This window comes from Gymnoscopelus microlampas (assembly GCF_963454915.1).
Source record: "Gymnoscopelus microlampas genome assembly, chromosome: 3".
Classification (NCBI taxonomy): Eukaryota; Metazoa; Chordata; class Actinopteri; order Myctophiformes; family Myctophidae; genus Gymnoscopelus; species Gymnoscopelus microlampas.
In genome coordinates this window covers 40,550,268-40,577,567 of record NC_139940.1, presented here as the reverse complement: position 1 = coordinate 40,577,567, position 27,300 = coordinate 40,550,268, and the positions used below count along the sequence as shown (strand labels likewise).

The window sequence follows — 27,300 nt, the reverse complement described above, 5'->3', positions numbered from 1 at the left end:
TGAATTCAGAGGACTTCAGTAGTGCGTCACGATCTTGCAATAGGGCTGGAGGCCGAATTTGGGATTATATTCTAATGCATTTAGCAAGAGACCAAATAACGTTATACTGGTAATAGCTGAACAGTAGCCTATAGAACAGTGCTGCCACAGTTGCACACCCGTGTATTGATGATAAAGGTGTAGGCATGTCCCTCTACACAGTAAAAAAATATCTGAAATTCTAACCCTGTGTGAAATTAACTGATGGTTTCGTTGTGCGTAGATGATCCTCCTTGACAAAGGCGTCTGTCTTGGTGTGACCCAAGGATAGAGGTTTGTGTTCAGCACCATTGCCACATGAATGGATAAATGATGCCACCTGCTGGAACAAAAATGCGCCTTGTCCTTAAAAGACACAGGACACACACACACACACACACACACACACACACACACACACACACACACACACACACACACACACACACACACACACACACACACACACACACACACACACACACACACACACACACACACACACACACACACACTCTCTCTCTCTCTCTCTCTCTCTCTCTCTCTCTCTCTCTCTCTCTCTCTCTCTCTCTCTCTCTCTTTAAAGGACGACTTCACCCATGTTCGATACGAAACTAAACGAAACTGTCTCAGAAGAGGGCTGTGGACAGTTCAGAAACCTGCCTACCAGTGACATCATCGGTGGGGAATCCATTAATCCAAGCTAATAGAAACTGCAGGCTTTCTATTCCTGGAAAGTTAGCGTGCTATAATGGAAGCCATTGTTCTCATGTTAATAAAAATCAAAATAAAAAAGGTGAAATACCTGCCTAATGATGAGGTCACTGGTGGGTGGGTTTCTGAAGTGTCCACAACCCTCCTCTGAGACACAAAATGGATTATATACCATTTTATCATAAGCATTAGTGAGGACCAATTACAAGATAGGTTGACAATGGGTGGAGCCTTCCTTTAATAAGTTGCGTGGATATTTCTCGGTTTGGAAATGGGGTTCCGTTCATAAATATTAATAAAACATCTTTAATAAATCGAATAATGCCGTATCCAAAGTCGTGTCGTTCTCATTCTGAACTGTAACGAACACAGCAGTAATAAGAGTGCTTTGCCAGGCTTTGCCTCTTCACCACCTCATCATGGCATGCATCAAGCTTCTACTGATAGTTCACGTGAAACACCACTAGAGGTCGATAAAGTCCATCAAAATGTGTCCTAACCACATTCTCTTTGACCAAGCGTTCAAAGAATTGCCTGTCTGTCACTCACCGGGTTATTGGACCATTCTGTTTTATTCAAGTAGATAAAGTGCTAATAGGCCATTCATACATAATATTGCTGAAAACTGAGCTCCATAAGAAGCCCAAGAATACCTCTGTGTAAATCTGATCTCATCTGTAGCTTCTTTACAACTTTGACTGTCTAAATCCCCAGTGTTAAAGTATCAATTTGCAATGGTGTAAAGTAACTAATTACATGTACTCAAGTACTGTACTTTTTTTAAAAGAGATTTTTAGCAATTTGCAATACTTTTACTTCTACTCCATCTCAGAGGCAAATGTTGTACTTTTTACTCCACTACAATTATTTGAAAACTTTAATTACTAGTTACTTTGCAGATATAATCATTATTTTATAAAATATACATTAACCACTTTAGCTCTATTTTATACATGGGATACTCGAACACAGGCCTGTTACTTGTAACAGAGTAATTGTATATGGTGGTATTGCTACTTTTACTTAAGTAAAATATCTGAGTAGCCTACTTCTTCCACCACTGTCAATGTGTGACTCTGAGAGTATACACATGTAACCAAAGGGACCCGTAAAGGGTCAATTTTTGGTTGCATTTGTACACCCTCAGAGGGGTGGCTCAGTGGCCCTATTGAAATCTGCGACGAACTACTGACCTTTGTCAACATGTTATTGTACCTTTAAACTTGGCATCCCGTGGCGTTACTTATGGTGCTGATGAGAAACTCGTCAGAAATGTCTCCGTGTCATCAACAGAGAGACTTTGGGAAAAAGCTGTCCTCTCCTCCGTGTCCCTGCGAGCAGTACGGTGGAAAGTAACTAAGTACATTTACTTAAGTACAATTTGTAGGTCTTTTTTTTTTTACTTTACTGGAGTATTTCCAATTTTCAATACTTTTACTTCTACTTCACTACATCTCAGAGGCAAATATTGTACTTTTTACTCCACTGCAATAATTTGAAGAAAAAAAACTTAAGTTACAATAGTTACTTGTGTGCATTTTTATGATTATTACAAAAAATACATTAACCACGTCAGCCCTATACATTTCGGCCATTTGAAAATAGCCGATCACATAGCCTGCACTCACAATTGTAAGCTTGTAGATCTGCTATTTTTTTAGATTTTTTAAATGATTTTTTGACATTTTATACATTTTTGAAATGGGACATTCTGCATAACAAGATACTTTCTACCTTTAGTAGCCTACTTAAGTATATTTTGATGCCAATACTTTTGTACTTTTACTCAAGTGCATTTTACTTTTACTTGTAACAGAGTATTTCTTACATTGTGGCATATTGCTACTTTTACTTAAGTACAAAATGTGAGTACTTTTTCCACCACTGTCTGCATGCGAGTGGGGGCGTGTTTCTGTTGATTCGACGGTCTCCAGCTCTTGTGTGAAGTGAAGAGCGCGAATAGAACGCACTTTTCTGGTGAGACGGGAACGCAAAAGTGCAGCTTCTGAGCTTCACGTTCAGACTTCTTCTGTCTGACCCGGCGAGGATAAGCGCTCCAGATCGGTTTCATTCATTGTGGAAAGAGTTCATAAACATTGATTTGAAATTTTGGATGTGCTGCCTTTTTGGGGATTTTTCAATTCCTACTTTTTTATATGTAGCCTATACTGGATTTTGGGTCTAGCACTCCACTGAGAAAAACCCATTGTTGATGCGCAACCTCTTTTTCTTATTCAGTTCATAAACATCTTTGGGGACTTCATCCTAACCATGGACGCATTCAGAGCAATAACGCTATATATACTCCTCATTTTTCTTTGGAATATACCATGTTTCCAGACAGCTGCTATCATCTCTCCCTCTGTGCCATTGAGGAGAAACAAGGGAACCAGGATCCCTCATCATCATGACGGACAAAGGTCAAGCAAATTTCTAAAAGAGATCTTCTCTTCATCATCTTCTCCAGTTGTGAGCCATCATCACCGAGAAGACCTAAAGGACGCTATTATTGTGCCGCACGATTATATGCTTTCCATATACAGGACATACTCGGCTGCAGAGAAACTCGGACTAAATGCCAGTTTTTTTCGCTCCTCTAAATCTGCCAACACCATTACGAGTTTTGTGGACAGAGGAACAGGTTGGTTTCAACTAATAAGGCTATACTAACTCTGCACAATATCAGCTGAATCAGGGGTCTTCAACGTTTATCAGACCAAGCAAGGACCCCTCAGCTGAGCGAGAGATTATGCAGGGACCCCCCCCACTACATATTGTATAATGTTGTGTTGCAGATTCTTTTTTTTTCATAGATTTCATAGATAGCTTCATAATACTTGTTTGACGGCACTGTCATCAGTGTTGTGTAAATTCTGTTTTTTTTTTGTTCAACCACTTAAACCTTCAATACTTTTTTTATTTGCTCCTTCCCACCAAACTTCTTTGCCAAAAATAGCAGATCTACAAGCTCACAACGCCTTGCATGCAGCGCCAGGCGTTGTGAGCTTGTAGATCTGCTATGTTTGGCTAATGTTTTCCTCAGAATAGGAAGTGGTTAATCTAAAAAAAAAATCTCACAAATATTTGGCGGACCCCCTATAGTAGTTCTGAGGACCCCCTAGGGGTCCCGGACCCCCTGTTGAAGACCCTTGAGCTAAATTGTTTTATGTCGATTTTTACATTTGAGGCTGTTTCCCCCTAATTTAAGTAGTCTGAATGCCTCGCAACTTGTAAAGGAGTAGGCCTACATGTATAGGAAATAACTGAATAGTTGTTAGCCCTATATTAAATCATCCCCTATTGTCCGACGGGTCCATATTGCACGTTGAAGAAAAGTAGAAACACACAAACAATTGTTTAAGTTAAAATGTTTAGTTTACTTTAAATTAAAAGAAAAACTACAAAAAGAGACCAACAAGGAGTAAATAAACAATGCAATGCTTCTCCGACTATGCTACAAAATAAGCTGTAGGCCTAAACTTAAGGTTATTTAAAATGCTGTTCGTTTTTTCGTCATAACAGCTTGTCTGTTTGAACACATGGGACACATTTTAAACGTTGAAGCACACCAGTTTACTTTAGCTGAGTATTAAGTTACATTACGCTTAAATTATGACCTCCAGGTAACACGACAATAAAACACTAATTGATGTGTTCTTTAAATGAAAATAAATCGTTTTCCCTCCATGGTCCCTGCATGGTCAAAAAAAGAAAACAAAAAAAAAGACTGTTCCTAACCTCAATTTGAATGGAAATAGAAATGTGTTGGAATATTAAAACACTTGCATTTATTGCCAAATGAAAACCAACAAACGTAAAAACACGTAGGCTATGGCATCCCTGAATTGTCGCTCTTTAAATTTAAAAGTGCTCAGGATTGAAGTAGGCTATAGCCAATTGGAGTGATAAAGGAAGATGGGCCAAGACTAGTGTGAGAGGCAGGTGTTTGAGTCAGTTAACTGTGTAACCAAGTGACTTGAGGAGACAACTAGACCATTGGTTCTCAAAGTGGGGTCCGTGGACCCCCAGGGGTCCTTGGGGGAGTACCAGGGGGTTCCCAGCAAAATGAGTTAATTTTGCATTCAATTCAATTTAACCACTTGAGCCCGATATGCATTGGCTATTTGAAAATAGCCGATATACAAGTTCACAACACGTCGCTTTGCAATGCTTTGTGAGCTTGCAGATCTGCTACTTTCCAAAGAAATCTTGCAAAGATGTTTAACATTTGTATTTTTTTTTTTACATTTTAACACAAATCTTGTATGGGGGGGTCCATGGCACAACATATTTTCAGATGGGAGTCCGTGGCCAAGTACATATCAATTTGGGGGTCATTGACATTAAAAACGTTTGAGAACCACTGAACTAGACCAACACAACCCTGATAAAAACACAATCAGATTGAACAAAGCGAGGACACACACACAGGCCAAGATAATCTTTGGAAGAAGAAATGAAAACTATATATTTTGTTTTGCATTCCATCCCATCTTTGCAACCCCGGACTGCAGCCTGCAGAGAGACGGGGCTGTGAACTGATTTGATGAAAACGCCTGCACTTTCGCCTGTGATTTTGATTTGATGTGTCACTGGGTCTCTGACCCCTCGCTGGACCCTCTGAGGGTTGCTTAGCATCGAACCACTGATTGGAGTATTTGAACTCGCTGATCTAATTGAGTGTTCATGTCATAACATATCAAACACTGTCTATTCTCCCATAATGACCCAGCTCAGCCAATGGCACATCACCAAAAAAACGACGAGGGGAAAAAAGAAAGCTGAAAGAGCGCTTCCTTCGCTGTGAAGTGGTTAGTGTTTTACAGCCCACCTCCCCATGAGACCAACACTTTAATTGCGGAAAATTATTTTTCTTCCGTTCTCTCAGCCCAGTGGTGGTTGGTTTCTGTTGGGGTTCCACTTTAAGCCCCCCGAGTGCTGAATTGCATTAACCTGCAGAATAAACATGCAGCTAAGGTTATTCTCCTCTTAAAATAAGTAAGGCAGTGGTTCTCAAACTTTTTTTCATGTCAAGGACCCCCAAATTGATATGTATTTGGCCGCGGACCCGCATCTGAAAATATTGTTTTGCCAGAGACCCCCGTATAAGATTTGTGTCAAAGTGTTTAAAAAACATCCCAAATATTTACATTTTTACAAGGCTTTTGGGGGGAAATAGCAGATCTACAAGCTTACAATGTGTTGCAAAGAGACCCTTGTGAACTTGTAGATCGGCTATTTTCAAATAGCCAATGTATATCGGGCTCAAGTGGTTAAACTGAAATAAATGCAAAATTAACTAATTTAGCTGGGAACCTCCTGGTACCCCCCCCCCCCCCCCCCCTCCCAAGGACCCCTGGGGGTCCCCGGACCCCACTTTGAGAACCAATGAAGTAAGGAAAGGAATACCTTGGCCCTTGGGGACACTATTCCATGCGTGAAGTGAGAGGCCATGCGTATTTTGCGCATCATTTCTTTTAGACACTTATTTTAACGCATCCACCCCAGAAAGTCTCTTAGCCAATCCCGTCTGTCTGTTAGTCTGTAGGTAAAATGAAATTATTATTTTTTTAAAACCAGGGCGTTGCCTTGGGTCAGTCGCAAGATCACAAAAGAACAACGCGATTCTGAAAATTACTTTTGGCACTTGAGGTAACTCATTAAAACGCAGATGGTGCTTGCTGGACTCGGAAGCATGCAGGAGAACTCTCTCTCTCTCTCTCTCTCTCTCTCTCTCTCTCTCTCTCTCTCTCTCTCTCTCTCTCTCTCTCTCTCTCTCTCTCTCTCTCCCCCTCTCTCTCTCCAAGTTATTAAACAGAGGCATAGATGACAGTGAAAACATGTTTTGCAATTCTTCGCATACACCCACCGACAAGGGTTTTGACAATGCAAAAGTGTCTGGCACATTGCCAGCAATTAAAGCCTGTTGGATTACCGTTACAATTAATAAAGATAGACCTGCTTCCCATATCAATCTGCCCATAATGAAAATGTCAAAAACTTTTAATAGAAATTGTTCAAGCTTTGCATCTTCTTTTTTTCTCTTTTTTTTTTATTGCTAAACAGTAAAACTTTCAATAGTTTTAAAAGCCTATAATCTTTCCCGAGCACTTTCTCGTCCGAAAATGTGTTCTTTGGCGAGATGAGATGAAACATAAACGGGGAAGTATTTTAATGAGGAAGATGGGAATTCAGAACCGTTAATTATTTGGTGACCTTGTATTCGATTTGTTTGAGGCCTTATAAAAAGCCTAATGCAGACCATACGTGCAAAGTTATACGGAAACAAACAGAAGGTTTCAATCTGCCTTTACTATTTAACTCCGCAGGGTTCACAGAGGGGGAAAACTGGCGACCACATTCAAATATGGATTTGGAATAACTTTACAAATTATATCACTTGGCGTATTTAAGTACAGGCATATCAAATGTACACCATTTTGGTGTACTAATGTGCACCCTTATCAACATTAATCACTACATAGTAAGTCACATTATAAACCAAATCGACATGTAGCCAAAGGAAATGATGGAACTCAACGAGAGCAGCACGTGTTCAGTGTATAAAGCCATAGGGACATTAATTTATGTTTAGCTTGCTTTTAAGGCATGGAATAGCCTACTATTTGGAAAATCTGACACTTTTTTTTTGTCAACCCATGCTATTTATAATATATTAAAATAACAATAACAATCTGAAGCTATAAACACTATATAGCGCCCTTTTTCCATTTAAGTAATATTTCCTGCATTTATCCTATAAGCCATTGGTTCTCAAAGTGGAGTCCGGGGACCCCCAGGGGTCCTTGGGAGGGGTACCAGGAGGTCCCCAGCAAAAATATAGCGTCACAATCGTTTTAACCACTTTAACCATATTTTATACTTTGGCTATATTCAAAAATAGCAGATATACAAGCTCATAGCGCAGCACTTGGTGCCTCGCTATATGAGCTTGTAGAACTGATATTTTTGAAAAATCCCTGGCATGAAATATTTTTGAGATGGGGGTCCGCGGCAAAATACATATCATTTTGGGGGTCCTGACATGAAACCACTGCTATAAGCACGTTGCGTCGCCTTGTTGAAATATGTGCAGGCCTCTTGGCCCTGGGTCTGCAGGGAATAATGCATTAATTTACTGGAGTATTTCCAATTTTCAGTACTTTTACTTCTACTCCACTACATCTCAGAGGCAAATATTGTACATTTTACTCCACTACAATTATTCGAAAACTTTAGTTACTAGTTACTTTGTAGATTTTGATTATTATTACAAAACACACAGTAGCCACTTCAGCCCTATATATTTCGGCCATTTGAAAATAGCCGATCTACAAGCTGGGATATGTTATCTTCAAATGATTTTTATACATTTTATAGCCTACATTTGAAAACGTGTGAAATGGGACATTCTGCATATAATGAGTACTTTCTACTTTTAGTAGGCCTACTTAAGTATATTTTGAAGACAATACAACAATGCCAGCACCTTTTGAATACTGGTACTTTTACTTGTAATACATTGTGGTATTGCTACTTTTACTTAAGTAGCCTACAAAACGTGAGTACTTTTTCCCACCACTGTCTGCAGGCCTCCTGGCCTGGGTCTCCATCAGGGAATAATGCATTAATTGTGTATTGTTCAGTTGAGTGTACAGTATGTCGCCTTTGGTTCGTTGTGTCTGGGACTGGCAGCAGCACCCCGGGCCGCCACATCACATCACTAGGCCCCTTGTTTTTCTGCTTCACAACTCATACAGCAAAAAAAAAAAAACACTTTTAAATAATGAACTCGACGCAGAAACTATTCATATTTCTGTTATTGTGATTTGACTGCTGCTTCATTAATTTATAAGAACGGAAAGTTTTGGTCCCCCATCTGCAAAAGAGGTGGAACTTAGTAATTAATCTGTCATCAAGTAAAAATGAGGGAACAACCTTTTTTTCTCTTCATTGAAGTCGTTTGACGTTGGCTGGAAAATGGTTTATCGTTTAGATATCATCACGTATTACAGAATGTTATTACAATTGTTGTAATTACAATTGTTGTCAGAATATTAATGAAAAAATGCCCTTGATTATTTCGAGTATATAGACCTAGCTCAGTTCATGTACCAAAAAGTGTGAACATGTCCACAAGCCCTTAGCTCCCTTAATACGAAATGTGATATTTATTTGTATCATTAATTGTCTGGCTTATTAGCCCACACTACGAAATAACCTATAAAGTGACATTCGCGATGACCAATACATTTCAGAGGGTAAAAGCAGGCTCGTTAACTTCACTTAATCATCATCATCATCATTCATCCGTATTTAGCCCGTAATGTTATAAAGGAAACAGGTTGCAAACTCCTTTCTTTCCCATGTTGGTCTGACTGATAATAAAGTTATAATTGCGAGATTTATCAAAATAGTTTAAGAACAAATGACAGTGGGCCTGACTGGCCCACTAAACGCATGTTGCGAATGCGATTTAGATAGAAGAATAAGGCTGTAATAGCAGCGCTTTACCAAAAGAAAGAAAGAAATAACTCCCTTTTCCAAAATAATATCAAGCATGATGTTGGCCATGAGTTCTTTTTATCCAATTTGACGACGTGTCAGCCGTAGTTTGGCTCAGCTCAGGTTCTGAGTGGGCATTGAATGAAAAACAAGAAAGAAGGCCAGCCGGGTCTGGCCTCTCTGTGAGAATGCAACCCCCCCCCCCCCCCCCCCCCCCCCACACACACACACACACACCCCTCCTTTCTGAACACTGTACACCCTAAGTGAATCTGACTGCAATTATTTCTTTTTATCTTGCAGACGATCTTTTGCACTCTCCTTCGCGAAGACAAAAGTATCTGTTTGATGTCTCAACCCTTTCAGACAAAGAGGAGCTGGTCGGAACGGAATTAAGGATATTTAGGAAAGTGCCCGGGGGTTTCCAGACGTCCCCGACAACAGGTCTCTATAACATTCAATTATTCTCGTGTCGGTCTGAAAGACTACTGGATTCCAGATCCCTGGATCCGCTGGATTCCAGAAAACCCGGGTGGGAGGTTCTGGACGTGTGGGAAATGTTCAGAAACCACCACCAGCATCGCTCCGCCATGCAGGGGAGCCAGCTCTGTTTCCAGCTCAGGGTCACGCTCGGTAAATCAGAGACGGAAATCGACCCGAAACTGCTGGGCTTCGACCGAACCGGGCGGTCCCAGCAGGAGAAGGCCATCCTGGTGGCCTACACCAGGTCGAAGAAGAGGGAGAACTTGTTCAACGAGATAAAGGAGAAGATCAAGTCGCGCAGCAGCTCCTCGTCTGCAGGGAGGTTCGAGGAGGAGGAGGAGCGGGGCCTTCAGTTTAAAGAGAAGATCAAGTCACGCGGCAGCTCCTCCGGACCGAGGTTCGAGGAGGAGGAGCGGGGCCTTCAGTTTAAAGCCCGACGCAGACGGAGGACCGCGCTGGGGGTGAACAAGCACGGCAAGAGACACGGCAAGAAGTCAAAGTCGAGGTGCAGCAAAAAGGCCCTGCACGTTAACTTCAAGGAGCTCGGATGGGACGACTGGATCATCGCTCCGCTGGATTACGAGGCGTACCACTGCGAGGGCGTGTGCGACTTCCCGCTGAGGTCGCACCTGGAGCCCACCAACCACGCCATCATACAGACGCTCATGAACTCCATGGACCCCAACAGCACGCCGCCCAGCTGCTGCGTGCCCACCAAGCTGAGTCCCATCAGCATCCTCTACATCGACTCGGGCAACAACGTGGTGTACAAGCAGTACGAGGACATGGTGGTGGAGCAGTGTGGCTGCAGGTAGCGGCCATGATGATGTTGGGCTTTATGTGTGAGGCGTGAAAGTATAGGCCTAAAAAACCTTTAACATCAAAGTCAGTTGGTCCATGATGGTCGAAGATATAAAGTTTGGCAAAACGTGCGTTTCCTCACACACGTGGTGTAAAATGCTCAACGCCTATTCTTTATTCAAAAGGGATACAAAGGCATTATTTGCTGTATTTATTCTGTCAATTTAGACTCAATCCAATTCGATTGATTGATTGATTGAATACTTTATTAACAGTTCGCAAAAAAGCACAGAAAGTAGCCTACAGTTCTATACAAGGTATGCTAAAAGGATTAAACCCAAGAAAGCACTATGGATTGTTTCCATTGGGGTCCATGTGTATTAAATGAATCGAAACAGTCAACAATCACAATCATTTTACACCCAGTGTCTTGTAGTATTACGCCCACATTTCCAACCATGCAAAAACGTTATTAATCAACAAATAGGCTTTTGTTTTTGTTTTTTAGGCCCACCACAGCAATACGTGTCCGTGTGTGGCACGGGAAATGGGTATAGTCTTCGTGTGTGTGCGCGACGCACCATAATATCCTATTTTCAATGGCTGATTTCGAAGAAGAGAAAGAGATGGGCAGCCTTTTTGAGTGGCCACTGGCCAACGATAGTTCCATGACGCACCTGCTGGTGCTGAAGCCAGAGGACATTGGGTGGCCTGTTGCTGCAGCAGCTCTCCCATCATGTGATCATATGACGGGACCAATGTTGGAAAAAAGAACTGACATTTTTTACTTAAGTAAAAGTATCAATACCACAATGTAGAAGTAATCTGTTACAAGTCGAAGTCCGGTATTTAAAATGTACTTGAGTAAAAGTACAAAAGCATTGGCATCAAAATGTACTTAAAGTACCAAAAGTAAAAATACTCATTATGTAGAATGTCTAATTTCACAGGTTTAATATGTATAGGCTAACAATCTTTTGAAAATAGCAGATCTGAGCTTGTAGATCGGCTATTTTCAAAACACCGAAGTAAATATAAGGCTAAAGTGGTATGTTTTCTAATCAAAATGTTCAGAGCAACTAGTAAACAAAAGTTTTCAAATACTTGTAGTGGAGTAAAAGTACAATACTTGCCTCTGAGATGTAGTGGAGCAGAAGTAAAAGTATTGAAAATTGGAAATACTCCAGTAAAGTAAAAAATACCTCAAAATTGTACTTGAGTACATGTACTTAGTTACTTTACACCACTGGAGGGGACTCATTTGGGCAGCCAGGCAGGCCTACATGTATCCAGGCTGTAATTGTCTAGTGTCCAGCTGGGATAATTATGCTCTCCTGATGCGTTATCAATAGGCCCTGCAATGCCTAGGTGAATGTAATCTAACACAGGGGTCTTCAACAGGGGGTCCGGGACCCCAAGGGGGTCCTCAGAGTTACTACAGGGGGTCCGCCAAATCTTAGTGCGATTTTTACATGAACCACTTCAATCATCTTCAAGCATCCTATTCTGAGGAGAACTTTAGCCAAAAACAGCAGATCTACAAGCACACAACGCCTCGCGCTGCGAGGCGTTGTGTGCTTGTAGATCGGCTATTTTCGGCAAAGAGGTTTGGTGTAGAGGGGGGGGGGGGGGAAAGAGCGGACCAAGTACAGCGTGAAAGGTCAAGTTTACTTAGTATGGACAGTTTAATTGGTTAAATGTCTGAAAATTGACATTAACATTAATCCAACATACACTGATGACAGTGCTGTCAAACAGGTCTATGAAGCTATCTATGAAATCTATGAAAAAAACAATATTTTATACAATATATAATGGGGGTCCCTGCTTCATCTCTCTCTCAGCCAAGGGGGGTCCTTGTCCTGAAAAACGTTGAAGACCCCTGATCTAACACAATGGTCTCTGACTGTGGGGGTAGCAGCATCAGGCCGGCAAGAGATGCCTCTATCTACCCGAGGCCAGCTTCCTCCATGACGGCTGGCGCCCACAAGGCAAGGCGGTGGGCAACACACTGTCTGTGGCCCCTTTCACACACTCCTGCATAACGGACACAAACCACATTGTGCCTCGATTGAAAGTGACTGACTGGTTTGGGGAACCTCTTGTTAAAAAGAACCACGTTCAAACATTGAGACGAACTTTTGCTCAAAGTCTGCATCTTTTACGAAATGCACTTCCACAACTGACTGACTGCAGCTAAAGACATGTAGTAGTCAGCAAGATCTTTGTTTTTTTCCCTTGATGAATCGCCTGACAAAAGACTCGCAAACGAGATACTATTTAAATGCACATTAGCTTTGAATGCACTGCTGTTCATTATTTTTTTGAGCTGTAAATATTTGTATAGTCGAAAACTTTACAAAAGTGCAACGAATGGAGAAATGGAAAAAAACACATTTCTTTGTAAATATACAAATGCACTCAAATCGTTATAATTTCTATTCTATAATTATTTTATTATTTGTGATGTACAGAGTTTCATGATAATCATATATTTCTTACATTGTTAAGAGTAATTTAAGCTGTATTCAATATTTTTTTTTGCAGAGGGTGGAAAGACCATTATTAATGTCTACCTCATAATTGCATATAGGATCTGAGTTTTGAGGTATTCAGTTAGAGTGTAAAGAGCAATTACAATGCTATATAAAATCATTTATATACATATATTATTGGATAATATTCCACACCATTACTGTATAAATAAAATCCAAACTCAAAATAAATCCAGGTCTTGTACTTCAAATGATTAATTCCACCCTTTTCACAAATACTTTTGTGGGGAGTCTCTGTGAATGAAACCTTAATTCCTTTTAAGTGTTCATATGCATCCAAAGAGCAAATAATCATCACTGGTTAATCATGTGATAGCCTGCAACAGTCAAAACTGTTATTCATAATCCAGCAAAGACGTTGTTGGTCATGTTCAGGTTGACTGCAATAAGAGGCAAAGAATGTTCTATATTTGGTCAACAGATTAATTATGAAAGCAAAAAGTAACTTTTAATCACTTATTTGCTATGTTTTTAAAAGACTGTAAATAACTGAGATAAGAGATCCTATTTGTATATTGTTCTGTTTCTCATTCCTATCTATGCATATTTAATATCAGTCTTACAAAAATCATAATAAAATTCATTATATATTTCCCAATTAATGATTAAATGTGCTTGGATTACACATTTAGTTTTTCTAGAACCAGCAAGGTGTTTTACTTGTGTCAGAGTTGATGTGGACATTCAAGAGTGTCAACATGGGGCATAATAGACTGTGTGTGAAGAAGTTGATCTTGAAGGTCACTTTACAAACAAATCACATAAGAAATACATACTAGTGACAGTTCCTCTACAAGTTACTTAATACGTATACAGTTGATGCTGATGGATTTGAAAAAGCCTAATGTTTTATACAAATAAAGATAAATGGGTCAGTTCATTTCCCATAACTTTCATGTGATTCTTTTCCCCTCTCCACATTAAGATGTGTACAGTCCATATGGAGCAAGCAGGGGTCTGGAGGCCTTTACCTTAAGGCAAAATGGCTAATCTAGTATTCTTTCCATTTGTAAACAGTTCACTCTCTAATCACAGACAATGAATGTCATTGTTCAGCGTAAGTCTGGCTCAGAATTATACAAACTATGTAAACATATGGTGACCATCCAAGTAGAAGGAAATACATTGACTGTCACTGATACGGTACTGAATGTATGAACCACAGCTATTTCCCAATGAATTAGCCAGCCTGGGTCAAGTTTACTTAACACTTTAATGTTTCCCAATCTGGGGATGAAAAAGTTTGAAAGCAGGGATTGCTTCCATATAGACTGTCGACCTTGGCCTGGAAACAATTAGGAAATTGCTTTGAAATGTTATATGTTGTCCAGGCTCTCGTACAGTATCATGTCACTCCCCACATGTTTGCTGGGGGAAACGGAGGATGCTAAGTGCACTCTTTAGCAGCCCCTGCAAATGACTGACACAACAACCATTCCCCTGAGTATAACCAAATGGCCCTTCAGGCTATGTCTGTGCGGTGGTTGGAACACCATCATCAGGATTCTATGTGCTACGGCCACTAGCAGGCATGCTATCCGTTTCACCTCACTAGTACATTGTGTGGGGTATTGTGTTGTGTTCTGTTGTCTGTAACTGCAGTGAGAGTGGTGAATACTTTGAGGCTGATGCAGGATTAGAATTAGTGGTGAATTATTATGATGCTGTTGGATCTCACACTTGTTATAGTTCCTATGGTGAACATAACTAAGCATGAAAGTCTACATGGTAACCTGCGGAGTAAATGTTTGATTTATATTTATTTGACAAGTTCCCCGGAATGGTGGGCATCGGACTGAATGCAGGGAACAGTTAAATGGTGATGAAAGGGAAAGGAATGCTTTGTTTACCTGTCTCCATCCCTCACTCTTAAGTTGAATGTTCCTACAGAGTTCTTCATCACAACCCAGTTATTGTCTCTCAGCTGAGAGGCTATTCGGAGAGAGAGCAAAAGAGAGTTGTGTTTATTTGAAACTTCTTCCTAATATATTAGTTTAACCAAACCAAAATTGGCAAAGGCACAGGTCCTTTTCATCAGAAATGTGGAGAATGTATAACACAAATAGTCTTGACACCCCACATCTGTGGTGGAGACTCCTCTCTTAGAGAACTGCGGCGCATAGTACACAGTAAAATCCTGAGTGTTAATTTAAGGGTTTTCCTGCGTAGACTGCATAGTGAAGATCTAGTAGGTGTTGCTCCAAGTCCAAAGCCCGGGAGTCTCTCCAAGGTTTAGAAACACTTCTTGGCTCATATGGAGACATAAATGTTCCTCATACTTAACCCCACTGCTATCAGTGATGTCCTCATCAGCGGCAGGAAGGAGATAAATCAGACTGATCTCTCAGACAGTGAGGACCTCTGAGCGGCGAGCAAAAATTGTGAAATGGGCATTGAAGAAGAACTAAGATGATATATTGTAAGGAATTTGATCTCTGGTTTTGATTTGTTGAACAGCTGAGTTTTGATTGCTGAGAAAGGCAAAAGTCTGAGACTGAGCTTGGCCTCTGCTGAGGCCTGTACTTGGAACAGGCCCTCTGTAATATTGATGACATCAAATAGGAATTTCTTTATCAAAGATTTTCAATATCTGTTTCCCTTCTTAGAGATTTTCCTGTTTGTCTGCAGGGATCGGTCCCTGTCTACTTTCTTGTAGCTTTCGCCAGTGTGCTCGTCCTACTATAAAGAATGACCTCCTTCACCCTCTCCCCATCCTGTGTTCCACAGTCCTGTGCAAGATGGTTCCTCTCTATAATAAGAAACTGAGAGAGCATGGGAGTAAAAATATGTACACCCCCCCCTCCCCACCCACACACACACACACACACACACACACACACACACACACACACACACACACACACACACACACACACACACACACACACACACACACACACACACACACACACACACACACCACACACACACACACACACACACACACACACACACACACACACACACACACACACACACACACACACACACACGGACATATATATATACACACACACACACACACACACACACACACACACACACACACACACACACACACACACACACACACACACACACACACACACACACACACACACACACACACACACACACACACACACACACACACACATATACAAGAATGAGTGTGTGTCAGGGGACATAAGGGCAGCAGCATCCACAGATGGACAGATGAGTGGTTTAGAGGACCAGCAGATGCCTGGACTGACCCCTACTGCAGCCTTTCATTGAACTACCAGCGTCAACACAATAGCAGGGGTGGATCCCAACATTAAATACACTTGCTTGTGCCTTAATGCCAGAGATCATTTTTCTAGGAAATGTCTTTCTTTCTTTCTTGCTTTCATTTTCTTGAGCAGCAAGACAGAAGTGAAAAAAAGTACATACAGTATATTTGGACAATATTAAACATCAGATTCATTCTGAATGTTTTTAAACCTCTTGAGGGAAAAATTGTGTATTGTGGCCCAACTGGCTCAAAAGCGACTACAAAGAGTTGTGGTTGCCCTTGGCAGCTGCTCTTTAAGTAGAGAAAGAAAGAGAGAGAAAAACAAACCAGGTTGGAGCAGTAGCCAACGCATAACAAAGGACCAGGGAGGGAGTTCCCTCTGATGAGGCATCTGCTGGCTTCTTCTGAGGGTCCAGCCCTGCCGGATCAAGCAGCCACAAGGACCCTCTCTGTGGTCCAATGGCAGCACATCCAACCCTGTAGCACCCCACTCCACGGTCTCACATCACACCATACGGCAGCAGGGAGAGATAGCAGACACCTCTGCTTCCCCAATAGATAACCTCCTAATTACATTAAACACACTCCTAACTGGGCTGTTGAAACACGATACAGTGCTACTTATTTGACTTTACGGCTGCCACTATATTTTACATTGAATTGTGGTTGAGAGACTTCACCAGCATGTGGACCATGAAGCACGGAGGCGTTGTTTTAGGTTGTTGATACCACCGGAAGGATTTGGAGAGAGCACATCAAAGTGCACAGAGAAATTCAGAAAACAGAAAGCGGTTTGGTCAGGTTGATGGATCTGCATGGAGTACCTGCTAGCGAAGCCCCTTTCTTTCTGTTTATTTTCTAAAGGAATGTCTCAGGGTGCCCTTTCACCCCTCCTCATCTATTTACTACCCCTGGTCTGTGTTACAGAGGGTGACCTGTGTCCTAAAGTCATCCCTGCTTCACCAGCGCACCTCACGACTCCCCAGTAAACTCCTCTGTACACTCAGAGGAGATTGTCCTTCTTGTGTGCTTATAGTCCATCTTTTTTTGTTAGGGCATGTGTCTGAGTGTCGGTGTGTGTGTGCTCGCGTGTGTGTGTTTGTGTGAGAGTCTGAATGGGCTTGAGTCAAAAGTAAATTTACTTAGTTAACTCGGACAATGCTTGTGTTTGGGGGCAAAGCAAGGACATGACCTCCCTGCCAATTCACATCTGTGAAGACTAGTGGAGCGGAGGAGGCAGGGTTACTGACCAGCGGGGTGGACAATGGCTTTCATTGGTCTGGACATTGGTGGGTATAACAGTCCTTCCATACAGAGTGTGGCTGGCATTTTGACTTGAAACACACACTCTCACACACACACACACACACACACACACACACACACACACACACACACACACACACACACACACACACACACACACACACACACACACACACACACACACACACACACACACACACACACACACACACACACACACACACACACACACACACACACACACGATAAATCAATCACTAACCCACCCCAGCAATATCCATTACCTCTGTGTCTGAGAGGGTGGGACTTCTTTTTCTCCCAAATTAAACTGAACCCCATGCCTAGGATGATAACTGTTGTTAACACTTTACACCCTGAACAAACAGTGCGTCTGAATGTAAGGAACGGGCTGAAGGGGAAACAGAGGTTTTTGGCTCTGTAACGTGAAAGGAGACATACAGTATATAAGAAAACAAACATGGGTCAGGGGCAATGAGGCAGCAAGACAAGGATCTGACTTTGGAAGGAGAAGATGGTGGTGGTGGTTCTGGGTGGGGGTGGGGGAGGGGGGGGGGGCTAGGGGCAGCCGGGCAGGAGGACTTGATGGACAACTCCACAACTCAGCTAAGGCAGAGCTTTCACTTAAAAATGGTGCCTGGCCTATCTCAAAAGGTCAGAGCCCAGAACACTAACACACTACATTAATCATGAGAGGCTGTGGCTTACCTGTCTTGCATTTCAGCCGTGCCGTACAGTTAGCCTCAATTATGCTTGATTACGAGGTGTGGAAGACACAAGGCCCGGGCCTTGGCCTCACAACAGATCAGGCATCAATAATTCAATTTCAGATTAGATGTGCCCGTCTGTCACCGCATGGAGCAGAGCGTGGCCAATTGTGGAACATACACCAGCTTGCCTTTTGAGTATCTGTGAAGGTCACCACAGAGGAAGAATCTCTATTTGGATTATCTGGACCCTGGTGTTGTTAATGATTGGGAAATGGAAGCTTTTGGATTATTGCTCACTCTGTTCTCTCCCTTATGGCTTTTTACTTGTGGTGGACAGTAAGGGAGTGTACTGTACACATAAATGTTCACACATACACACTCAGGGACCCTTTCAGGGAAGCACGTACACACACACACACACACACACACACACACACACACACACACACACACACACACACACACACACACACACACACACACACACACACACACACACACACACACACACACACACACACACACACACACTCACTGCATGGTGTACAAAAGGCAGTTAAATATTTGATGCCGTCCCAGCCCCCTCCTGGTAATTACCCCATTACGTGTTGGTGGCGGATGGAACTGTTACAGATGTTTTATGACGGGGGCCCTTTTCATTTTGTCTTTCCGATGAGGGACAGATTTATGGTGCAAGTCAGTCTTCCATTCAGGGGAGCCATCCCCCATTCCCCACACTGTCGAATTCTGAGTGTTAATTGAACTCAGCCTCAGACAGAGAGTGTACAAATGGACCCATAGGTCATTTGTCTTTACACTCTCACAATGAAACAAAATATGTGATGAATTCAACTGTTGGCTGTGTTATCTTTTATAGGAGTTGGATATCACAGTCGCAGCTGCGTCTGACCTTCCCTGCATCAGTCAGCTCCCAGCTCACTGCAGTGGCCATGCTGTAACTGAGGTTGTTGGCAGTGGCTTATGAGATGAATAAATGTTTGATGGCCCCATGGAACAGGCACGCTTCCAGGCTGGTCGTCAGCCTGTTCCCCAAGGTGGGGGGGGGGGGGGGGGGGGGTTCGCTGGGGAAGACCTCCTCGAAGAGTCCCCGGTCTGTGGGAGGCGGCGGGCCCGGAGTCAAACTGAGTATGACACTTTCTCACCAAATGTTATCCTACTGAAAGTAATCATCATAAAGGGCAGAGTAAATACGAGTTAGCTTTTCAGAATTAATCTTTTTTAGCTCGCTGTGAAGTGTTTGATGTGCTGAAGTCTCTTTAACTGTGTGGTTTCTTTCCAGAGGCTGTTTTGGTGTGGTTCCCCAGAGTTCCACTTGGAAATCAAATGCACAGTTCAGTAGCTTTTATGCCTAGCAAAATATTGGTCATAAATTGGTGCATGAACAGGCAATGTAATTACAGGGCGTCGCAGTGAAAATTTCCCCTGCGACTCATGGCGACAATTATTAAGATTAACAAAAGGGACACTATGGAAGAAATTGAACAGCTTCAAAGAGAACCGTTTATTTTACGACTCATTTTACCTTTTGAAATTGGAGTAGGGCTCTGTCGTTGTCAGAAATAGTTTTCCCTTTCGCCCACAAACTGTAGAAAGTTGTCAGGTACAAGTCTTTTAACAAACAAGGTCAGCGGAGGAACACTGACTATTAATCATTTACCAGAGGGAAACAAAGAGAGCTGGAGACTAGATAGCACAGAGTACCCAGGCCTTTGTGACTTAAATTGTGCCTCATCGTATTACACACACACACACACACACACACACACACACACACACACACACACACACACACACACACACACACACACACACACCTCGCTCCTATCAACCCTAACTGTGCTTGACTAACTGATCGATTGTCTCAATTATGAACATTAGCTTTGACACGTGATCATCTCCTTTTCTTATTCACAAATTTGTCACAATTTCAAATGACAAAACAAAAAAAAACATTGTCTACCATCACTTTGGCTGTAGTCCCAGCCGAGCAGGCTTATAGCAGCACTTTGCTTCATAGGAAATCCTACCTAGCTTCAAAACGAGGCACGTGGATGTGGAATTGAATGAATGATATACAGTTGTCCGTGTCTGAGGTTAGTTCCTGTCAATTCCCCCAAATACCGCTCTTTATTCACTGCAGCATAAATTCTCCTTTTCTGGCATGAGGAATGGAGTGGGGTTTGTTTGACCAGATGTAACTTTATCAGGGACCTTTCTCTCTCCTCCTGCTATTCTTGTGTCTCTCACATCTCTTAGCTTAAGCACCGAAAAAGTGAGCTCTCACACAATATTTCTGTTTGCTGTGGTGTGACCTCTTTGTGAACTGCGGTAAAGTGAAAGGCACTTTCAGCCAGGGGAATCAGATGGCAGTAACCATATGCCTTTCAACTAATACAAAGGTGGGAAAGGGGGGGTGTGTGGGGGGTGTGGAGGGGGTTGCATGCTAGGGTGAAAAGGAAAGTGCAGCGCTGCGTCTTTTTGTGTTGGTAAAGTGGTGGCAGTTAAGGGTGGCAGGGTGGTGGCGGGGTGGGCTGGATGCGGTGCTCAACACAAGGGAATGTCCGGCTGACTGACTGTGGAGATGGAGCCTTCTTATGGATGAGTGCAATGAGTAAACAGCATTCCTTTCTCTCTGTTTGACACTCTCTCTCTCTCTCTCTCTCTCTCTCTCTCTCTCTCTCTCTCTCTCTCTCTCTCTCTCACCCTCTCTGTGCCTTTCACCCTCTCTGTCTCTCTGTCCATCTCTCTGTACTGCCTATAGTGAAGTTGTTCATACAGTTTCTGGCCTAATGTATCTGGTGTCTGACCATGCATGTTGTCACTGAGGTCTCAATGACCGACCCCCAAACACTGCATCCATATCTCTTTGTCTGTCTGTCTGTCTGTCTGTCTGTCTGTCTGTCTGTCTGTCTGTCTGTCTGTCTGTTTCTTTGTCTATTATGTCTGATTGTTTCCTTCAGGCATTGTCAGGCTGGTGTTTCAAACTTCTGACTCCACTGCTGACTCAGACTTTGCATCAGTAGACTTTAGCTGGGATGTGATTGAAATCAACCTGGAGCATCTGAATAACCCCCCCCCCCACAGAGGTTGCATGGGATTGATTAACCACTCTAAAAACCCTCTAGACTTAGTAAATTGGACCTGAGTTGTCTCTGTACTGGACCGCCTTTTTCCATCTATAACAATTCTCTTCGCAAAAAATTGCCAATCTACAAGCTCACAATGTGTTCGACACATTGTGAGCTTGGGGATTGGCTATTTTTGGCTAATGTTCCCACCAGAATAGCCTACGGATGCTAGGGTTCAAGTGGTTAAGTTAAAGGTTAAACCTAGCAGAACATTTGTGTAGTCTGTCTGTATATTGTCTGCTATTTTAGTGCATTGGTTTTCAAACATTTTAATTTCAAGGACCCCAATAAGTCTCATAGTTACAGACCTATGAAATTGTAGATCTGCTATTTTTTTTTTAATCATGAAAATGTGCGCAAATCTTTGAATATATATCTTTTTTAAAGCGAACATTTTTTAACTCAAATTTGCTTCTGGAGGTCCCTGGAACAACATATTTTGAGATGGGGGTCGGCGGCCAAATATATATCATGTTTGGGGTCCTTGACATGGAAAAGCTTGAGCACCACTGATATAGCAACGTATGTTTTTCAGAAAACGGTCAGGATTTAGAAGACATTTCGGTCTTATGAACACTCACATATTGCCTGAGATTCTCAGAAAAGACAACATGTGCATATCTCTCAGCGCATGCAGTAATACAGTATGTTGTTCCTGCAAAAAAGGAACAGGGAATACAGCTGGCAGGAGGCGTTATATTTGGCATTGTCGCAGTCTGTTGACAAAACTTCATTTGTAGTGTATCGTTGCACATGCGGTTTACATTTAGATGGTGTTAAATCACATTTGGAAATATACTGTATTATTTTAGAGGCAGGTTAGATATCTAAACATGGAATCTGGTGTTTTGCGCCTTATCAGTTGGGAGCACATGGCCAACACAATGCTGATGCACGTAGATGCATGCATGGCATCTTAAAATGATTTGCTGCCCTATTGCTATACAGTCTGTAATCTCTCTGTAGGGTTACAGTGGATATAGGGAGCCAGTCGGTTTGGTAGGAGGGGAAGGACATACAGGAAGAAGGTTTGTTACAGAAGCAACATTAATCTATTCCCTCTCCGGGGCCTTTGAAGAGCAGCAGCAGCTATGACAGGCTAAATGTTTCCAGAGATGTCACATTTCCACAAAATCTAAAAAGGCTCTTGCGAGCACTCATCCTTTCATGTTTGATCGCGTGTTGGAGATTCTATGATAAACAGACTGGGGTGGTGGTTGGAGTGGGAAGGGGTGGGTGGACGTGGGTTGGGATGGGAACGTAGTCTGCTGTCGCTGGCCCGCCTCGCCTGCGTCGCCACAGGATCCAGATGCCTCTGGAAATTACCTCTTTGTCTACTTCAGAGGGGCTTGAAATGCACGTCTGAATTAAGATCTGGAGTTTGTCTCCAATTCTCTTGGATTGCAGGGATATTGTACTGAATCAGATTAATTTGGTACAAACTTTCTCAGCCTCCATTTATTGCCCCCCCCCCCCCAACAAAATCCACATCCACAAACATTGAACAGATGCTGGGAAGTCACTTCAGAGTGAACTGCAAGGCATGTCAGATGTAACTCATCACATCCCTATTGGAGTAAAATGCAGAATTAGACAGATCAAGTATGATCAACAACCCTGGGTACAGTAGGATATAGAAATTAGTTAGAAAAGGCTTACATTTTAGAGAGAGAAATAATAAAGCAATTTTTTGGTAATCGTTCACAGTTATGTTCGCCACACACATCTCTTTGTCTGTCTGTCTGTCTGTCTGTCTGTCTGTCTGTCTGTCTGTCTGTCTGTCTGTCTCTTTCTCTCTCTCTCTCTCTCTCTCTCACTCCTCCCTCCTCCACTCCCCCGCTCACCGCCGCCATCAATCCTCCCAGGCTTTGTGTCCCTGTGTGTCAGTCCTGTTCCGCTGTCTTCTCCAGAGCTGGTTCACTATTCCGTGTCTCAACACTCCATTAGAGGGTAATAAAATGGTTCTGGAGAAAATGTAGCATTTCCAGCTGAACTCTGGAGAAGAAGCCGTAAAGAAAATGTAAAGCGAAGCCAGGAGCGAGAAGGAAAGGAGGAAAAAAAAACACACACACACAAAAAAACAATCAACCTCTCTGGAAATAAAATCATTAAAATACCAGAATAGCAGTGAAACATCTCTTTTTATTATTGAAAAGTCTCCAGCAAGCCTGCATGGAAAATGTTTCATAGCATATAGAGCTGTTAAGAGTTAACACATTTACAAATGCCTCGGTGTTGTGCTTTAATTTGTAGCTGCTGAGTGAAAAATGATATAATCTCTGTCAGGCAGAAACCTTGTATCTCTAAATCTTATTTTATGTTATTTTCCATAGATTAATGCTATTGGTCATCCTTTAACCACTTAATTTATACTTTGTTATATCATAAGCTATTTTGGAAATAGCCTGGCATAGGGATGCCAGGTTGAAAGTGGTCTGTGGTACTGGTACTGGTAAATATTTAACCATTGAAGTGTTATGAGGAGCTGATATGTTTTGGTTAAAACCCAAAGTTTTATGTTAAAAAGTTAAAGCAATATATTCTGATAGTAATCATTGCTATCAGGGGGCAGCCATAGCTGAATGGGTAGAGTAGCCTAATGGGAAACACGGTCCGCAGTTCAATTCCTGCCCCAGCTATGTGTCAAAGTGTACGGAACAAGGCACTTGACCTTAACTGCTCGCCCTGAGCTGCCATCAGCTGGGTGAAGCTGAAACAGATCCCCCACAGGATTAACTAGAAAATGTGCTCCTCGGAGCACAGGTTTACGCCAGTACTGTTCCTGATTAATCCTGTCTTACCTATTTATATTACATATTGTCACGTGTCACTTGACCAATGTTAGCTTGATCCCGTTAGCTTGACCAATGTTACCTCACTTCCAAAAAGTGACACACCTATTTATAGGATTTTATTTCGTCATGCGTCTCGCTAGCCAATCAAAAGCATTGGTGACAACATATATTGTCACGTGTCACGTGAAGCTTGACCAATGTTAGCTTGGCTAGGGGGGGGGGGACACACAGCGTGACGGGAACGAAAACATACTCTCCACCTCTGGCGGAGACAATAAGGTCAACATTATGGCTCTCCAGCTCTTTAATAAACAGAAAATATATTTAGCCAATTTCATGCAACCAGGAGAGAGTACCAATCTTTCAGCTTAAATGTTATAGTTTTCCAGTTTAAATTTTGCCTGCTAATTATTTTTTTAGTCATGTCCAATTTCACTTGTTTATCCTGTAGTAGCCTATATGAGTTCTCTCTCCTGATTGAATAAAATTGGTATCACAACCTATGTATTTTCTGTTCACTAAAGAGCTGGAGAGACGGATTGATTGATTGATGTACTTTATTTAGTAAGACATGAGAACAGTACATGACAGTACATAACAGTACATGGAAGTACAAATTCGCAATACAAGGTCTACTAAACTGGATAGCTCATTAAGCACTTAGCTTGTTTAAGATGAGATCCCCATGCACACAAATCATGATGACATATAAGAGACAGACAGATATACACACTACTATACAGAATGTCATACAATCAGTTTACAGGTTACTGGTATGAAGGGTGAAAAATATGTACAAAAGAAGAAAGAGAGAGGGGGGGGAGGGGGTAGGTTAGGTTAGGACATGGGGTAGGTTAGGACTTGGACAGGGGCCATTTTTGAATTGCAGCCTCCTGAAGGTGTATCTTTAGGGCATTTTTGAAAGTGAGTAGGGTTTTACACTCCTTTACTCCTTTTGGTAGGGCATTCCACATTTTAGATGAATAGCATGAGAACGAGTTCATTCCCTTTGCTGTGCCAAATCTGGGTTGAACATGGTTTGTGGAGCTGCCTCTGGTGTTATGATCATGGACTTGATTAACATTTTGGAAGTATTTTGACAAATACAGGGGGATCCCAATGTTGTGGTGTATCTTGAAGACCAGGCCCATAGCAAGTTGCTGTACTCTGTCCTCAACCCTAAGCCATCCAATCCTAGCAAAATGGGCATGGGTTAGATGGGTTTTGTAATTGAGGCCAAGAAGTAGCCTTACAAGTTTGTTTTGGGATGTTTGGAGCCCCCTATTACTGGACAAACACTCTACATAGCAATGATTACAATCAGAATATAGATATTACATTACATTACATTACATTACACTATGGTAATTTAGCAGACGCTTTTATCCAAAGCGACTTACAATAAGTGCATTCAACATAGGTAGGCAAGAAAACTACTAATCACCGGAAGTCTTAAGTGCATTCTCTTCTAAAACAAGTAACTAAGAGTATACCTATAGCCCTAAGGTAAAAGTGCACTATATCAGCTACCTACTTTCTTCCACCTTTAATTGGATCCACTTTTACAGAGGTTCTTTTTTAAATTTCCTGAAAAGTAACGCTTTTGGACATGAAAGCATACAAAGCATACAATATGTAATATATACATGACAATCAATGTGCATGACACCAATCTCAGAGGAATTGCACCTCTTGACACAATCAGATTGTTAGTTATAGCTTTATAAAAATCGCTCTACTCCGGAGGGGTGGGCGGTGAGGGGCGAAGGCGATGCTCTCATGATCCCGAGGACGACGGCGTGGTCGCAGGCCTCCAGCTGGGCTTGGTATGAGCCATTAGGAAGGGTGGACGAGAAGTTGACATTACAGAGTTCCAGCCAGGCTGATTGGCAAAGGGCTACTCCTCATCGTCAGCCCCTCGAAGGCAATGCTCCACCCTGCCAGCAGGGCGGCTCTCTGACTGGCACCTCTCATTTGAGGGGAGGTGAGGGCCAGTGGTGAAAGAAGTACTCCGATTTTGGGATGAGTAAGTGAAAGTAAAATTCCTATATTAAAAATCGTACTTTTACTTACTTACTTAAAGGAGTAGCTCACCCAAAAATGTACTTATTTTCAATCAATTACACACCTCATGAAGCATTGAATTCACGACTTTTTTTTAACGCAAAGGAGACTCCTACCGGAGGGACCCCCGGTTATCAAATTATTGGCTTAGGAATGCGATGAAAACAAAGAAATCTCCATGAATTCAATGCTTCATGGGGTGTGTAATTGATAGAAAGTAATTGTTTGGGTGCACTACTCCTTTAAGTACAGAGTACAAAAGTACAGAATCATATATATCATGTTGTACCGTGAAATTGTACTTTTGTACAATAACTTGAGTAAATGTACTTACGTACTATACACCACCTGGTACGAAGGCAACCACCAGGAAGAGAATGAGAGGGGGTTGAGAAAAGAGCTGAGATGAGGTACAGTAGTGAAGGTGAGTCTGTGGGAATCAAGTAGGGATGAAGAGGTTGCGTGGTCTTGTCGTTCTGGGGACATGTTGGGTGTAAAATCCCTCCACCTTTTCTCCTCCAACACACTGGTTCTCAAAGTAGGCATGGGGGACCCCCAGGCAGGGTCCTTGATGGGGTTCCAGGGGGTCCCCAGCAAAATGAGGAACAGTTGAACAATTTAAGCACTATTTTGGAAAATAGAAAAAGCTCACAAGCTCACAATGTGACGCGTTGATGAGCATGTAGATTGCTTATTTTCGGTTATTTTCTCTCATTCTGAAAATGTTTCGAACATTTTTGCCTTTGAGAACATGTCCTAAATAGGAACCCCCGAAAGTGGGTAGAAAAATATGTCCATGGTTCGCGGCCTAATACATATCAATTTGGAGGTCCTTGACTTGAAAATCCTTAGACAGACTCAGTGTGGAAAGTATTCATGCTTAACCTTAAGCATTATTAAACTTTATAAGGTGCTGACGTGATATGTTTGTAAATGTCAGGAAGCGAGCGAAAGTTTATTGTCTGTTCT

At 42.1% G+C, this 27,300-nt stretch overlaps 1 protein-coding gene across 3 annotated transcripts in view; it reads left to right on the top strand.

Annotated features, from left to right (window-relative positions):
* The first annotated feature begins 2,844 nt into the window (after positions 1 to 2,844).
* The window catches only part of gdf6a (growth differentiation factor 6a), a 58,777-nt gene continuing 34,321 nt past the window's right edge, over positions 2,845 to 27,300 (top strand). Inside the window, exons 1-3 of one of the 3 annotated variants that reach the window (XM_084051897.1) lie at positions 2,845 to 3,373; positions 9,541 to 10,531; positions 12,366 to 13,899. In XM_084051897.1, the coding sequence (XP_083908023.1) occupies positions 3,004 to 3,373; positions 9,541 to 10,531; positions 12,366 to 12,387 (1,383 nt within the window). In that variant the 5' untranslated portion in view covers positions 2,845 to 3,003 and the 3' untranslated portion in view covers positions 12,388 to 13,899. Of the gene's footprint in view, positions 3,374 to 9,540; positions 12,144 to 12,365; positions 13,900 to 27,300 lie in introns of those variants that run through there. The other 2 variants (XR_014600420.1, XM_084051898.1) reach the window with 2 other exon arrangements.